This window comes from Balaenoptera musculus, chromosome 3 (genome assembly GCF_009873245.2).
Source record: "Balaenoptera musculus isolate JJ_BM4_2016_0621 chromosome 3, mBalMus1.pri.v3, whole genome shotgun sequence".
Lineage (NCBI taxonomy): Eukaryota > Metazoa > Chordata > Mammalia > Artiodactyla > Balaenopteridae > Balaenoptera > Balaenoptera musculus.
Window position 1 is genome coordinate 28492540 of NC_045787.1, and position 18218 is coordinate 28510757.

Sequence of the window (18218 nt, forward strand, 5' to 3'; positions counted from 1 at the left end):
TTTTTTGGTCAATTCTTTTAGTTTGCTACAAAGATGATCATATCATCTGCAAACAAACACGGTTTTATTTCTTCCTTCCAAACCTGTTTATCTTTTATTTCCTTTTCTTGTCTTATTGTATTAGCTAGGATGAATGTAAATGGTGTTGTGTTTTTAATTTCAAATTTCCATTGTTCTTTTTGGTATATGGGTAAGCAACTCTCTATTTCCTTTGTCAGCCCGGTTAGGGTTTCATCAGTTTTATTGATCTTTTCATATACTCAGTTTTTGGTTTCACTGATTTTCTTTATTGTTTTCCTGTTTTCAACTTCATTGATTTCTGCTCTAGTTTTTTTTTTATTGGAGTATAACTGCTTTACAATGTTGTGTTAGTTTCTGCTGTACAGTGAAGTGAATCAGCTATATGTATACATATATCCCCTCCTTCTTGGCCCTCCCTCCCCACCCCCCATCCCACCCATCTAGGTCATCACAGAGCACCGAACTGAGCTCCCTGTGCTATACAGCCGGTTCCCACTAGCTATCTGTTTTACACATGGTAGTGTAATTATGTCAAACCTAATCTCCCAGTTCATCCCACCCTCCCCTCCCCCCTCCCCATGTCCACACATCCATTCCCTACATCTGCGTTTCTATTCCTGTCCTGCAAATAGGTTCATTTGTACTATTTTTCTAGATTCCACGTATATGCATTAATATATATTTGTTTTATAACAATTATTTATTTATTTGAATTATAAACACAAGATAAAGTAATGTGGAACCTAAAGTACAGTATTTAATTATTTATCTTAAAACATTTCTTTTGTGATAGCTGTTAATAAATTTGTAAAAAAATGCCTTAGTCTACTAAAAAGAGTTTAATCTCAAAGGTGGTATAAAGTAAAACACATAATCAGCAAAATTCTTAGTTAACTTGTAGAAATGTACTTTATTTCATGCAAAGCTACATAATCCGATATTTTAACAGCTAATCAAATAAACATTTCAAAAAATTCATTACATCACAATAAGTTAAAATACTACAAAGCAATTCCAAGTCCATGAGTTTGTCAAAACCAAACTAAGAGAACATTATGCATAGATAAGGTCAAAGATGCTAACTTACTTATAGGTAGCACTTTGCAGGTTTGTTCAAATACATATTTAGTGAGAATCTGCAGAGAAAAATAGTTACATCTACAACCCATTAGTCAGAAAGGAAAACATGTGCCATTACATACCAGGTAGTAGTAGCTGATTAAAGATAAATTGGCATCATGCACCAGAAATGAACATAATGAACATTTTGAAAATTATGATCAGATGCACATTTGAAAGACTTATCTTCTATTTCACCTAATCCACTGAATTAGATAAATAACAAGTACTTTATTAATGCAACACAGAAATTAGGCATTTGGTATACTTTGCTTGGGTACTGGTATATATAAAAAGATACTGAAGAGATGTAGGAGTATTTCAAACTCATACTGGACTACTGAACTTTAGAGTATTGCCCTAAGGAATCAGGTTCTGGGCAGAACTTATTTGAGAAAGATTTTTAAACTACTTAAAAGCAATGCTACAATTAGTTACTTACAAAAACATTTTATAAAAATTAAATACCAGAAGGTAACAACATCAATATTAGAGCTCTTTTTTCAACGCTATAATTTATAAACATATATATTAGATTACACTAATTTAAAAGACAGGTCCACATGTTCTCTATCTTCTAAACGAGAAAAATCCTTCAAGTTGTGTTCAAAATATGGACAAAAACAAATCCATTGGATTGCTTTAAAAAAAAAATAGTCTCTCCCCTACAATTTGGTGTACTAAGTAGGGAAGATGCTAGCCAGCATTCTTTTGAGAAATACAGCTCTAAGTGATTAGGTTGATAAGATTTATGTCAATAATATCAACTCCAAAATGGTGTTGTACAGTCAGATGAACAAATTATGACTTTATTCTCCATATGTCTGCCACAGTAAGCCATTCTTTCTACTCTTTTGCACTAAGTACAGTAAAAATCTCCTTTTGCAAAATGATGTGAGATCAGGATAATCACAAAAGAAAAGATTTTCACAGGAAAAAAGGTTAATTCTCACCAGGAAGTGTGTTAAAAACAAAAGTCTTTTAGGATATCTATGAGAAGAGGAACATGCCAATATTCTTGCTTTATTAACAAATTTAAAATTGTGATCAACCTCAATGGACAAATCTTTTGAAAGTGAAAATAAAATGTTAGGAAAACCAGGCTGAACATGAAAGGAATTAGGGGTGAGGCTATGTTCCCATTGCAATGGGACTGGGGATGGGACAGGGCTAGTGGCTGCTCTGATGGTGGAGATGGCTCACAGGACCTGGTCTCCAGGAGTTAGTACAGGGGATAACACTGCCTAGTCTTCCAGGTCTCTGAGCAGGAAAAAAGTCACTGAGTTGGAAAGAAGTACCCCACACAAAGGGAATTCACAATTCAGAAGGCTTCCTGTAACCCTCTCATATTGTTCCAACCTCTCTTTAATGAAAACTTTGACAATGATGTATATTATTTACGAACTCCTTTTCATAAAAAGAGGCCTCAAGGTTCTTAATGTTTTGGGTCTGTTTGGTTGTTTTGTTTTTAACAATTACTGGTTTTGGAAGTCTAATTTTATGCTAAAACATTTACACTGAGAATAATTCATTTTACTGAAGTGTCCTACTTAGTGGAGAAAAAGACAACACACTGAGCTGGCATCCATCACATTTACATTCAGATGTTGCTTAGTTGTCTAGCAAAATCTATTTCACTACTTTAAGTGCAATACTGCTATTCAAGTAGTGGGATCTGTAGTAAGAACCTTCTGAGTGTACCGTCATCAAAAACAACTGTACACAAAGAACAAACGGAAAAAAACTCTGTCAGCACATTAGAAGTCATACTATAAAGAGAGGCTTCAGAGAGGAAGGAAGGTATAAAAGGAATGAAGGGAAGAAGGAAGAAAAGAAAGGAAAGATAAAACTCTAAATACATTTACTTCTCAACATTTAGAATTTAATACAATACAATCCATTGTATTTTGGATATTCAAGTATGTTAAGATTTTTCAGGGACATGTTTTGCCTCTAGTGCAAATATATTTATCCCTGTGATTTTTCAGGCATTGCCCACACAAATCACAAGTATAAATCTCACATTACTGAACAGTGTGAATTATAATTATAGAGAGCTTATTTTTCCTTTAAAATAGTAATCAACACAAAAATCAAGAACATTCTCTAAATCTACTACAGGTATAAAAAAATGAGGTTTGCTATTGTACATCAATGAACCCCTTCATTGATATTCTAAAATATACTTAAAAAACACTCACACTGACTTTCCTATCCACATTTAATTTCATTTGGGCACACAACCAGCATAAATTTAAGAACTGATAATCTAATCAAATAGTAGTGTCCAAAAACAAATCAATTGGCAGCATTTTTTTAAAGAAAGTTTCGATTGTCAAACTCTGATCTATTCTTTATAAATGAAAAACCCTTGAATGTTCTGATTTAGCTCTTAACACTCTTGTGAAATGAGGGCCTCTTGTGTGATGAAATTATTCCAAAGCCCCTGCGTTCATTTGGTAAGAGAACAAATTCTAATAATTAGGCTTATTTTAATAATGATTTTTATAAAAGTGCTCTATTGATAATAAGAAATTACTGATATAGTTACAAAAGTTAATGAGCAACTTACAGATTCATGAAATTAATAGATTATTAATTGTTATTTTCTGCAATGGTTATTTTGAACTACTGGGTTAGAATATCCTTACCTAACATTATTTAGAAAAATAATTTAGAAAATTTAACCAGATATCTATTATTATGTAAGCAACACCTCACAAGGTAATTACCAGAAGTAATTCTTCAAGAAATGTACTTTGCATGTAAAGTGTATGAATTTAGTAGTAACGTTTTGCAGTAGATATCATTATATTTTAATAAGCTTCTCAAAACAGAAAACTTTTGTTCTTATTACAGGTTTTTACAAGGTGGCTTAATGAACATTAACTCACTTCCCCAGCAATGAACTCTTAGTCTTCAGGGGTTAAAGCATTACCTTCTAAACACAAATTTACCTAGCTAGGTAACCTTCTTATATGATTATATATGAAATCCTGTAAGATAAATTCTGCTTAAAAAGTTGAATACTCTGGATCACTTAAACAACCAAAAATTATTTTGGAAATAACTCAAAAGTTATTATAATCATAAAAAATTTAACAATAAAATAAAGTAGTACATTCCTTTACATATTTCTATCAATATATCTTAGGGTACTATAAGTTATAAACGTAACTGGATCATTTCTTCTCTTTTTCTGCTTCTATTTCTACAATAGCATCTGAGTTTCATGATAAAACCTGATGAGAAACAATATTATACTTAAGGAAAATATTCCAAAGTAAACCCAAAGACTGAATAATAAAACAATATTACTTTCACAGGATTTGATTAATTATTCCCAAAAGAGCTTTTGCTCTGGGAATTTGTAAGCGTCTCTGTAATAATAAGAAACTGGACCCCTTCCTGGGGTTATCCTTTTCCCATCCACTATTTTCAAATAACAAAACCAGCTGAGCTAACAACTTATTTGTCTTTTTAAACGTCACCATATAAACAAACATCAACTCAATACCCTCACAATAGCTTTGTGAGGTAGATCAGTAGGTAAAGAGCAAGAGTCCTCTTCATTTTGAAAATGAAGAAATTGAGGCACTGAATGGTTACTTGATTTGCCCAAGGTTTCAATGGTCAATCATGGAATTTCAAACAGTGTTAAATTATCTCTGCTCCTGGCCTACTGCTCTCTAACCATGCTTCACAATAAAAGGCTGTGTGTGTGTGTGTGTTCTTAAATAAGCAGTCTATATAATCTTCAGTTGAGAGTAAAATCTATCCATTGATAATTATTTTAAAAGGGATCTAATCTCAAAGTTCATAAAAATTTAAGAAAATCAGATAATTAGGATGATACACTATTCCTCTCAGTAACTGCATAAAACTGTGGCTTTAAAAAAATTTACATGATAACATTAAGAAAAGAGGAAAATAAAACATTTAAAATTATGATTCAGGGAAAAACTACCCTCAAGAAACATATAATCAAATTTGACTATATAATTCATCTTCAAACTGGGCCACTACTAAAAGTTACGTGGGATAATAGGTGTTAAACTAAGACAGCCATGGGCAAGCTCAAGTAGAGTCACCACTGGGTGAATCCAAGGTATGGATTCTCAGAGTTGCAAATATTTCAGGGACATAACTCTCTGCAAACATGTTGTGCTCAACTATAGTCACTGTGCAATAAAACACTGATGATTTAAAACATAATACCTAACTTTGGCTTAAACACAAAGTTTAAAAAATTCAATTTTAAATAATAACATGTTTAACCAACAAGTTACTACACATCTCCATTCTAAACTTGTTTTCTGTTTTCTATAAACTATAATTTAACTGTTAGTAATAACAGTAAATGGATTGACTTTTTACCTTTGAATAACCAGATATTGTTTTTCAAAAGGAATAAACAGGCACCTTTTAAAAGCAGAGAATTTTGTGGGACTCTTTGGTTATTAAAAAACCCCACTATTTACCATTAATAATTATGATTCTCCTTGAATGGAATAATCAACTCAAATCAATATGCTAGATGACAAAGGTGAACACCTCTCTCTGAAATGAAAATGTTTTACAAAGCAATACCAAAGGCATAAGACAATTTCCAGTTACCACCAAAGACTGAAAGAATACATCACCTGATTATAGTACACATGCTGAAGATACAAACACTATCAGTTGAAGGATAATCTTAATTATACATGCAAAAACCTAACTAATTTGCATACAGCAGTGAAAAAGAGCTTTCTACATTCAGTTATGTCTGGTAAGTAAGCCGTGTTTTAAGACATGGGTTTTGTAAATATGGTTGTTATTGAGGTGTCCATCTCTCTGGGAAATAAAGGATCAACATACTCTTTAGAAACAGCAAATATGTAAATCACAATAATAAAACTGTATAATATTATTCAGTTATAACTTATGGCTTCCTTGGACCTTTGAAACAACTTTCCTGAAAAAAATTAATCTGAAACAAACTGAACTACATGTTTTCAACATATACTGATCTTAATCATGAATTAAATCCTTCCACTGTAACTGTACTTCTAAGGCAGACACTTCAGGAATGGTATGTAACAAACCTTATTAGAAAAGATGATACTCTATTCAATGAACAATAAACTATTATTACTAAGATCCCATTAATTTTTAGTGCCTTTTTTATCCTGACACTTTCACTGAGAGTTCAGTGTAAATTCTAGGGCACACAGATGTTCATAAAGACTGAACTTATGTGTTGATCTTGGTTAGTTATTCCATATATTCTTAGAGATTTTAAACATCATCAAATATTCTGCTGCGAGACATTGAGAGGTATCGTCCACCAGGCTGATACCTGAAAGGTGGATAAAGAAATGATCTGAGGCATCAAAAATAAAGAAGGAGAGAAAAACAAGGACACATTAAAAGGAAGTGGCTACATAATTTGTAAGAACTGTAAAATCTATTCAGTAGCTGAAATCAGGAACCTATTATCCAAGAATATTATCCCAAAGGGATTTACCTAATTATAAATCAACCAATGACTGTTTTAGAGCCTATGACATATGACACATATGGCGGGGTGAGAGATGTAAAAAGAAAGGAGTGGGGAGATGTAAAATACATCATGGAACTTAAAAGATTTAATAACTACTCTAGATTGTTGAATATAAATAGAATATTCTTTTTGCTATTTATACGCAATACCATAGCAAATATCTTCATGCATATGATGTTTTGCTTTTGTTTAATTATTTCTACATAGTGTAGTAGCTAAAAGCACAGACTCTGTAGCCAGAGTCCTGGGGTTTAAATGCCTGACTTTGTCATTTACAAGCTGTGTGATCCTGGGTAAGTTACTGAGCCTCTCTGGATGCAAATTCAATTGGACTTATAACCATAAAATACAATTACTGTTGTTAAAGTGCTTAGAATAGTGTGCCACCCAGTTATACCTATGTAAACTATTGCTAAATATGATACATTTCATAAATGGGATTGTCAGAAATAGGCATATAAATATTGTTAAGATTCTACCAAATGATTTCAATTCTTTTTTGTTATTTATCATACTACTAGTAGTAGTTTGCGAAGATACTAATTCCAATCACCACCACTAGATGCTATAATTTTTTAAATACAAAAGCATTAGAAGGTGTTAAAAGGTTTCAAAGGTTGCTTAATATGCTTTTTATTAGTAGTAAAGATGAATACTTTCCTTATGTTTACCTCATCAAGTCAGAATGTTATTAACATTTCAGAGGAATGCTGGAGCCAAAATGATAAGCTGGAACTTACCTTCCTGATTCAGATTCAAGAGGATCATCAGTGAATGTTTCTGCATTAAAATCCAAAGGTTCTGCATCTTGGAGGAGTTCTATTCGGTCCCTTTCAGTCCTATTATTAGCCCTGGTATATTTGGATGCTGCTGCAAAAGAAGAAAAAAATGTCCACTTTCTATTGCCTTTACGGGTCAGTCTATGGACTCACAGAAAGAAAAGTCAAGATTATAAAGGATCTGAATTTTGATTGTAAAGACAATATTAAGAAAAGATAACTACGTAGTTATCTTAAAATTAGATTAAAATGATTAATAGTATGATAGAAAATAACAAGGAAAAGTTCTCCCTTGTATGTAGTCTAAGCTCAGAAGCAGCTATAGTGCAAAGACTCAATATGAATCAGAATTAGTATTTAACTATGGTATCATAACAGTGAAATTGTTCATAATCAAATTAAGTTTCAGCTGGTTGCACACTGAATACAGGGGGTGCTACATCTCACTTCTCGGCTAGGATTTTAAGGTGTAATCAACTCAAACTCCTCAAAAAAGGCCTGAGTCTTTTTCCCATGAAGCAAGAGTTTAGGGCAGTAATGTCCAACAGAAATAAATTCCAAGCCCCGTATTTACTTTTTACTAGTAGATACATTAAAAAAGTAAAAAGAAATAGGTGAAATTCATCTTAATATATTTAATTTAACTCAGTATATCCAAAATATTATCATTTCAATATGGGGCACCAGCTACACTGCAAATGCTCAACAGCCATATGTGGCTAATGGTTACCATCCTGGTCAGCACAGATCTAGAGAACTAATCATTTCTCTACGTGAATGGGGTTTTCTTCATAAACAACCTAAATTTTCACAATGTTATTGTGAGCAGCTCAACAGCTTCAAAAAAACTATAATATAGGTCTTTTTGAAAATTTAAGGCAAGCCAATTCTCTCATATTTCTGTCATCTTGGACTCTGCCCTTTACCATTTCTCTCATTCATTCAGCAAATACTGGTTGCCTACCACATGCCAGTTTCTAACTCATCATCCTAAGGCTTTGTGTTTCCTCTTCTCTTAACCATTCTCCATACTCCCAGATCTCTGCACTCTGTTAACTCCAAATCCATGATAAACTTCCAAATCTCTTTGTAGAATCCTCCCTCTATTTTCTAGCTTTAACTGAAACTTTAGTTTTCTCCTACTTCTTCTACGCTAAATCTCATCCAAACACATCCTTTCTTCTTTATCTCCAGGGTCATCTCAAGGGTGCTTATTTTATGCCCTCATCATTTTTTGACTGCATTACTAAAACAGACACTAAACTGGTTTCTGTCTCACTTCCCTGGAAATCATGCTTTATATAGATGTCAAATTCATCTTCCTAAACCAAAAATCTGAGCATGCTTCTTTCCATATTGAAGTCTTATCTTTGGGATAAAATCTAAACTTCTAAGCATGATAATACCTGTTTCCCGACTATCTCTGTAGCCTCGCCTCTCATCAGGCCTCTCATACTTCAGGCTCTAGTCATAGAGAAAAACCTACATTTCCCCAAAGGTTCTCTCATGTCACTCATTCTTCCTTCTGCCTAAAACCTCTTCACCTGGCTAAGTACTACTTACTCCTAAATAGTGTTTCTTTATAACAGAAATCTGTTCCCAATAAAGAATTCTTTTTCCATCCCCTAAGCTGAGTTCCCTCAGCATCAGGCATGCGCCCTTACACTCTCTCAGCATCCCTGCATCTCCCCCAAAGAAAAACAACCTCTGCCTTCTACTCAGTGCTGGATCCTGGGAATTCACATTCCCAGAAGCAGACGGCAGGGTCAAGGATGTGGGGAGGTTTCCAAACCCAACCCACTGACCAATGTCTTCTGCCTGATATCGGTCCCTCACTAAATTATAGGCAAACCAAGGATGGAAGTTATCTTCTTTGTATTCCTGTATTCCTGGGAAAGTCCCTGATACATATGGGTCAATCAGTAACTTATTATAAAAATGACTGAATAGCCTGAAAAACATCTAGGTAAATAGAAATCAGTACCTGCCTACAATGTGCCTGGGAAAAGTACTATTATTTAGGTAGTGTAATTACAACTATTCACTTGATGTCCCAGATGTCTCCTTCTTCTACCAGAATGCATATTTGAGTTTCTCCTTCCTCTCATACACTGAGGGATGAAAAAAGTAAAGTCACTGCAGAACCACATTTATGGTCTATAAAGGCATTTCTGGATGGGTAACTAATCCTGTCTCCATGCAAGCAAGCATAAGAAAAAAATTTCTTAGAAAACTAGACAATAAACTACTTACATCGGTTGGTACTAATATCTGAGAAGTTTGATTCTTTTGGGTCAATATGAACATTTCTGTTTCTAGTGGAATCTTCTCTACTGTGTCCATAACGTTCTTTCCATTCCTAGGAAAGAAACACAAATGATTATATAACACAAGAACACACAGTCAGAAAATAATTCATCAGTGATAACAGATTTAGATTACATATGTAGAGTAATATAATCTAATTCTTTTTCATCAGGAATTCATCAGATAATCAGTATAATTAGCACAGTGCCTTTAGAAATCATAGATAAATACTTTTCTTATCTCTAAATGCTTTTAATAGTTGCCAAACTTAACTTGAATGAAGATATTTATAGACATTTTTGCTAGCTATGATTTTTAAGTTATTGAATTCTATCTAAAATGTCAAAATAATTTTACAACTACAATAAGGTTACCTTGACCATGTAAGAGTTATGATAACTCATAGTAATTAATGAGATGTTAATAAAATTTTCTCTCACCCAAATAAACTACAAATCGTAGAGACTTGAAAAGTCATTTCTGATAGCAAAATTAGAGTTGTATACAAACATAATTAGGTAATGACTCACGTGGCATTGTGTCTTAACTGTACTAAAACCTTATTAACTGGGATTCTACTCATTAAATTCTTAGAATTGAAAGGAACTTTAGAGGTCCTAATTAAGCCTCCTATGCAGTGCAGGGTTTCATTCTAAAATAACCATGCCAGATACCATTTGGCTCTCTTACTAGAAGACATGGAAATTTCTATGTGTGATCATCCCACTGCAATTCTGGTAAACTGTGGAAGCTTTCACAAAGAGGTGAACTCTATTTCCAGTCACTTCTGCTCTTTTGTTCTAGTTATGCCTTCTGAAATAAAGACCAAGTCTCCCTTTACATAACATACACTAAAATACACGAAGACAACTATCATGTCTCCTGAGTCTTCACTTCTCCGGTAATGGACACACTCAGGTGTTGAAAATTTGTGGTAAATGTGACTAGATTTTTCTCATTTTTTGCCTTTTCAATTCTCTAGGAGGTCAGTTTGCCTCAGGAAACGAAGGACTAAGGAAAAATTAAAGAGGAATAAAATTAATGCCATATTACAAAAAAAATTATGTCATATTACATAATTTTCAAGCAATCAAAATCACTTTAATAGCAAGATTGCAGGAATTTATTCACTTATTCAATAAATATTTACTGAGCACCTACTCTAGGCAAGAAACTGCTAGATGTTGGACATGAAGTACTTTATTACTAATGACTTTTTAGAACAGGTCTGACAGGATACCTACGTGTACATCTGAAACTATTAAAACTGCTTTTCTGTAAAAATACATCCTATGTCTTTTTCTCACTGTTTTTATTCTAAATCAATAAGATTCTTATGATATTTTACATTAATCTTTAGGTTACAGAAATTTAATAAGTACGGTACTTACTCTTCGTCGATTTTCACCTTCTTCTTGCCGTTGCCTTTTTCTCTTCTCTAGAGACAGAAAAGTGATCTCAAATTTGGTATAACATGGTTTAATTAGATGTAGAGTAACTGAAGTAAAGGTATCAGGCTATGACCAATTTCCTTTAAATTACTATGAAGTCAAAGGTAATAGGAAAGAACTGGAGAGGTCACCTAACTCCACAGAGAATACTTTCTCTACTTTTGTTGGAGATGGCCCTTTAGGCTCTGCCTAAACAGTTTTAGTGAGGAAGAACTTCTTCCCCATGGTGACTTGAAATTTGTTTCTCTGCAACTTCTCTTTTTCTTTATGTCTTGTCTTCTAAATTAAGTTCATACTTCTTTCTGCATAAGAGTCTTTTCCATTACTCTCTTCTGGCTATATACTCAGTGGTTTTTTTTCCATAAGATATGCCCTTCAGACTCATTCTGGCTGTCCTAGATTCCTTCAGACTTACCAGTCTTACTCTTGAAAATCTTACCCAGGACTGGATATGATACTCCAGATGAAGTCTAATTAATGCAAAAAGCAGCAGAACTATTACATTAACTAGATACCACCTTCCTATGAGAGCATGTGAAGGCTACGCTGGCTTATTTTAGAGCCACAGTACATTTTGGCTTACATTTAAATAAGATCACACAAAAACCCCAGACCCAAGTAGGGAGAATGTCTAAGAACCAATGTCCCAAAACTCAAGTTTTGTTTTCCTTTTTCCCCCTATTCTACCATCACTTGAACATCAGGAAATTTGATACACTCAGTTTTGAGATTAGATTCTAACAGAGTGCCATGTATTCTAACAGGCTGTTAATGATTACCACATTCTAAAAACCAGCCTTGGCCTGAATGATTTCCTATGCAGCATTAAACTAATGATGATTCTTTACCTTTTTTTTATGATGATTCTTTAAATTAATGAGTTTTCTAATTGTATTTAACTTGGCAAATCTATTTCAAAGCAAACAGGGAAATGACTCCAACACCAAACAAGGGCGTTCTTTAGTTGCAGACATATTAATTATTAAATCCTCTGCAGAATTTCTTAAAGACAGATGAAACAATCATTTATGTTTTCCAGTTATTTTTGCTATGAAAGCTTTCTGTAGAATTTTAGCTAAAACATATTAATTTGTAATTTCTTTAGATTAAAAATTTCAAATCATACAAACATTAATTTTGTATTCTCAGTCTTAGCACTTTCCCTTCATTTATTTTAAAAGACAAATCTTACCTCGTCTGATTAATTCTTTTCCTTCATCAACTAAGTCTGATGTCATATCATTATCTCCCATGAATTGCTGGAAACCAAGTAGATTCAAACAACGAGTTCCCAAGCTAATAAAAGTCGATTTTCAGAAAGATAAGCATTATTTCACACTGTAAATGTTTAGATAAATTAATTGTTCTTTAGTATTTGCCCCCCACAGAAGCCTATGGTTTATTACTAGCTATCATGTCAAGTTACCTAGAGCTACATTTGTCTTTCTTTAAGAAGTACTTATTTCCCTTTCTAAGACGCTTATATGCCCAGTACTCCACTAACTAGGGTATGCACCAAAGCCATATTTCTTACAGACACAAATTAAGTTAGGCCCTTAGCATACCTTCAGAAGATTATTATAGCAGGATCCTAAACAATGGCTATAATACAAAAGCAATTTATTCTTTTCTTATATTCAAACAGCAATTTTAATACTGAAAATACACATACACAACTAGTATTTACAAGTGCAGAATATTCTGGCTTAGAAGTCTTAATTATGCAAATTGATTTTCATATTTTATTTTTTTTATCCTGAGAACTAGTCAGTTCTATTTAAATAGGTGTTACTATAAACTCAGAATTCATTACTATAGCTTATCTGGGGGTTATCATTTTATATCTTATTTACTATTTACTTTAAACCTCACTGTTGTACAGGACAGAAATACTCTGAAAATATGGCACACAAGGAAGGAAGGATTAATATTTGTTAAACTCCTATTATGCATCAGACAATTTACAGATACTCTTATTTAATTCTTACCATAATTCTAAGAGATAATAACACTTTACAGATAAGGAAACAGAGGTACAAGGGGTTAAAAACCTTGCTAAAGATCAATTACTAAATTTTAGACCTGAGGATTTAAATCTAAGACAAAACAAAGACCAAGCTCTTTCTATTACCTTAGTTCTCAAACTTTTTCATTGATGTACATTTTTTTTTTCTTTTGAGGTAGAGAAGAATAACTTTATTGCTTTGCCAGGCAAAGGGGGCCACAGCAGGCTAATGCCCTCAACATATGCCCTCAACACCATACATGGAGCAAGGGGGAGAGAGGAAGAAGGAGAAAGGGAGAAGAAGTATGTGTGTGTGTGTATGTTAGGAGGAAGAGAAAACAGCGCAGCAATTTAAAAAAAGTGAAGATCTCCCATTTTACATTAGTGATGTGTAAAAATCTGGCTAATTCATAAATTATCTGCCTGTTTTAATATATAAGGAATGCTCTGTATGACTTAACAGTAAGTAAACCTGGGGTTTCAGGTGATGGTCATGCTAATTCTGTGACATTAAATATTCCCTTACCATCTTCATATTCTTGTGGGAATACTATACTCCAGGATGAGATCATTGTCTCTGGGAAGGTCTTAGCTTTGTCTAAAGTGTCAGGAAACAGCTTTACATTCTCTAGGCAGTTAAGTCTGAATATTAGCTCTGGGTATGGCTGTGTGCTAGTAATATGGGAATTAGACTAATTATGGCAGCATTTCAAAAGAAAATTGACCTATAAAGTCAAGTTACCATTGAAATGTCAGCAAGGCATTGTTTCATATACTCTTATAATAGAGTATTTTTATAATTTGAAAATTGAGGAATATGACCATTTTTTCTCTTAAAGACAAAGAGGCACTCAAAATTTATCTTAATTAACTCTAAAACAACACTTTTAAGGAATTATTTTTAAGTTCAACAATTTTCCTTTTAGACATAATTCCTTACATTTGTTTAAGATTTTATAGTTGGCAAGGCACTATCCCACCCATCTACTCCTCGATCAGTATAACAATCTAATAAGATAAGAAGAGATGCTAATCTTACCAACATAACTACTAACATGAGAAGATATGATTTATATATCACAAGCTCTTAATGTTCCATTTGTAGTTTATAAACTGTTAAAATGAATAGGCATATAATAAAAATTTAATTTTGGATATCCAAAGGATGATTGGTCTCTTCCTTTAATACATCATTTTCACAGTATAAACCTCTGTCTTTTCTACCTTATGGAAAAAAATTGAATATATTAGATTTTTTTATCAGTTCAAATTAACCGTTTTATTTTAAATTATAATCCTTTAGTTCCTTTACTTATGAGAAGGTAAAATATATATGTTTTACAAAATTCAATAGAGAATTTATTTCAAACAAAACTTGTCTGTTTACTCAATATCCTAGTGTTAGAATATCAGTACAATAATGTATATTATTTGCAATAACTATATAATGGTACTGAAAGATTTAAATGAAAAGTGGTTGGATGAAACTTATTATCAATAAAATTTTTTTTTTAAGTGGCATTTTTGGTGTGTCATGGAACACTTAAGCAGTGAAGAAGGTAGGCAGAGTACAGGATGCGGGCACCTAACACGTGGAAGTAGGGAAGACAGGGGGCTAGAAGCCAAGTACACCTGTCTTTTAACTCCTTTTGAGTCTGATCTCTGCCAAGGTTCTACCACTTTTTCTGATCCTATAAAAAGAGCAGCCCATGTACTTTCCTGCCTTACACGTACTGTCTGATTTCAACCGTTCCTCACCTGACCCTCTGTTCTGGCAATGATCTGAAACATTTAGAAACCCAAAAATGATTGTGGGGAAAGCCCTAAGACTAATATATGTTACTGGATAGAAGCTGGGTATGGGGGTGCTTTATAAGCTACACTGGCTGCCAGTATCACAGGCCAGGACTCAGAGTTAACATTCTGTAATTAATCCTATCACTCTGTAGACTAAATATGTGTAACAGAATAACTCTCTCTCTTTTCTTGAAAATATCTTTGGAGAGAGAACCTGACCCAGTCACTCAAGCGACCCCTTTAAACTATGCCCAGCACCCCCAAAGCCACAATAAAACAAACAACCAGAACCCAATCAGTGAATATTTAAAAGAGCTTTAAGGAGAAAAGTTATCCAGATCAGGCTAAGCGTATGTGGAAAATAAGCAATGTTAAGTTTCTTACCTAAAATAAGTAGCAATGCAGAGAATTACCACCAACATAGGATAATATATATAGAACCCATCTGCAATAAAGGATAAAACTTTCATGGAACCCATAATCTGAGGAGCAAGAAAAAATTAAATCAGTACAGTTCTATATCTTTCATTCTTTTTCATCATTAGAAAATTCACCCATAATCATTTATATCAATTAATTTGGAGTTTTCAGAAAAGTAGAAATGAAGCACTAAATAGACTGATTTTTAAGTTCTCATCACAAGAGGAAAGAAATTGTAACTGTGAGGTGATGAATGTTAACTAAACTTATTGTGATAATTATTTCACAATATATACATATACCAATTATGTTGTACACCATAAACTAATACAATGTTATATGTCTATTATATCATAATTTGCTTATTTATTAAATTTTTCTCCCCCAAATATTAATATTTTATAAATACTACTGAAAATCATCAAATACATTAAGACCATAAACATAAAGGTTAATATTATCATAGGTCAGGTCTATTGATACTGCTCATCTGGACAACTTATATGAACCAAAAAATATTTTTTTATAATAAGAGAAAGCAATATCACTTTTATTCAGTCATTAGTAATTACATATACAATCTGTAAAAGAAAGTTTTAGTAATTTTTAAAAAGATCCTAATAATGCAACAGAACTTTTCCGCCAGCAGTAAAAAGAAATTTCACAATAATAGCACCCTATATAGATAATGAATCTAAAGAACTCTTTGTTGACAATACTTACAGATGTATAAGCAGTTGGCTGTGTATTCTGGTGAGAGATGGATGAATCCATATGGGTCAAACCCAAGAAATTAAGACATAAAGGAGGAGTCAAACGGCAAAATAACCTGCAGTAAGCATTAACAAATACAATATATAAAAAATAAAGCAGCAAGATACATTATATATTATGTTGAAATACATTAAGAATATTTCAGATCACTGTAGCTATTATTCTCATCATTTGTATTTTTAATTCTTAATACAAACTGCCCTTACTTTTGAGACATTCTGAAAATCCTATTAATCACATCTTCCTTAAAAACATCAACAGCTACAAGGCAAAACTCCAGCCTCAGGATATCTCCTTCGGTGGTGTATGCCACTGCTTTATCCCAAGAATTTGCAGAGTGCCTCTGTATGTGCCTCTTCCACGTCTGCCATCTGTGTAATCTAAATCTGTCTCAATAGCATGACGAGGACAGTAACATCCTCAAGGTGAACAGTACTCAGTACGTAAAAGATTTGAAGTTTTATCAAAGTATGTCAACTCTGACAACTACAGGTACAAATAATTGTTGGAGCTCAGTTTTGACCAGATAAAAAGAGAACCTTACAGAACTACAGAGTTGGAGGGTAGGAAGAGACAAAAATAAAGAGAGGGTGTGAATACAAAGAGGTAATATGAGGAGTTCTTTTGTGGTGACAGAATAGTTCTGTATCTTGATTGTGGTGGTGGTTATGGGAATCTACACACACACACACGAATAAAGGACAAAAAATACTGAAAATTAATAAGGTCTGTGGTCTAGTTAACAGTAGTGTGTCTGTGTTTGTACAACAGCAATATAAAATGTCTCCACTGGGGGAAGCTGGGTGAAGGTTACTAGGACTCTTTGTATTATATTTGCAACTTCCTTTGAGTCTATAATTATTTGGGAAAAAAAGGTAAAAAAAAAAAAAAAGTCTTAGAGATGCCTCAGATATTGATTCCTCTTGAAGTTCCCAAAGTCCAGCCCTAAAAATCTAATATAACTAATTAAACAATACGGACAAATAGTAGATTGTGCAACCTAGCCCAAGCTGGAAACATCTCTAAACATCTACTAAATCTCTTAGCAAAAATTATTCTTTTGGTGTTCTTGGTCCTCCACAATTCAGTTTGAGGCCACTGAACCTCAGAACACTTTCTAGGTCTGACTTAGTCTCTAAACTCTCAAATGTTCTTATTATTACTAACCTATTTATTGACCCTCTAATTGGTAAATCCACGCTCACTATGTCTTTCTTTTCCTTCCTAATCTAGCATACCCATTTTAACCCTAAGCTTCAAGCAGGATTTAGCTAGCAATCAACAAGCACCTAATTAATACTTAAACCTAATCAATTAGCTCATAGAAATACGGGTGTTAGTGAAAGACCCATAAACAAAAAGAAATAAAAGAGAGATCCATAAGAATACATGTAATGGAGACATTTCCCTTGTTTCTACACACAATCTACTTACATGCCACTGAAAAGAAGGCTGTAAGCATCAGTCTGGTGATGTGAAGCCAGGTAATAATAGTTAAATACACGAATCCTGAACACAGTAGAATAAACACAGATACTGAGGAAGAAGATGGAGAGGAAGCAAGCAATCTAAAAAAACAAAGAACCCAGTTTCAGACTAACAGACTTCAATATTTATATACTATCACAAGCATTATCTTTTAATTCCAGCTAACATTTATTGACATTCTAAAATTTATACACAGTAACAGTATAAATTTTTAACCACCTAAGAAAATGAAATTATGAAAAAAATCTACATCTTAGTCAGTCCCACATCCTATCCATAAGTTTCAAAGCTACCTCCTGAAGTGAGCCTGTTCTCCCATTCCCTTGGCAACTCTTCACATGAAGACTATAAGTTATGTAGCTTCACTGGCATAAAGAGGATCAAAGCATTCTCATAAAAGTACTTTGTACTACTTTGCATCTTTTCATCTCTCCTCAAATAGTTCTTAGTTTTTATATTCTGGGTAAAATGATGAAGCTCATTTTTGGAAGTCTGAATAATAACACTGTGGG

At 33.2% G+C, this 18218-nt stretch overlaps 1 protein-coding gene across 4 annotated transcripts in view; it reads right to left on the reverse strand.

Moving 5' to 3' along the window:
* Positions 1-904: 904 nt before the first annotated feature.
* LMBRD2 (LMBR1 domain containing 2) overlaps positions 905-18218 on the reverse strand; it is a 45563-nt gene continuing 28249 nt past the window's right edge. Inside the window, exons 12-19 of one of the 4 annotated variants that reach the window (XM_036847574.1) lie at positions 17653-17786; positions 16168-16273; positions 15409-15506; positions 12415-12518; positions 11163-11209; positions 9718-9823; positions 7426-7555; positions 905-6481 (exon numbers count right to left, since the gene is read on the reverse strand). In XM_036847574.1, coding sequence (XP_036703469.1) covers positions 6421-6481; positions 7426-7555; positions 9718-9823; positions 11163-11209; positions 12415-12518; positions 15409-15506; positions 16168-16273; positions 17653-17786 — 786 coding nt within the window. In that variant the 3' untranslated portion in view covers positions 905-6420. Of the gene's footprint in view, positions 6506-7425; positions 7556-9717; positions 9824-11162; positions 11210-12414; positions 12519-15408; positions 15507-16167; positions 16274-17652; positions 17787-18218 lie in introns of all 4 variants that reach the window. The other 3 variants (XM_036847575.1, XM_036847576.1, XM_036847573.1) reach the window with 3 other exon arrangements.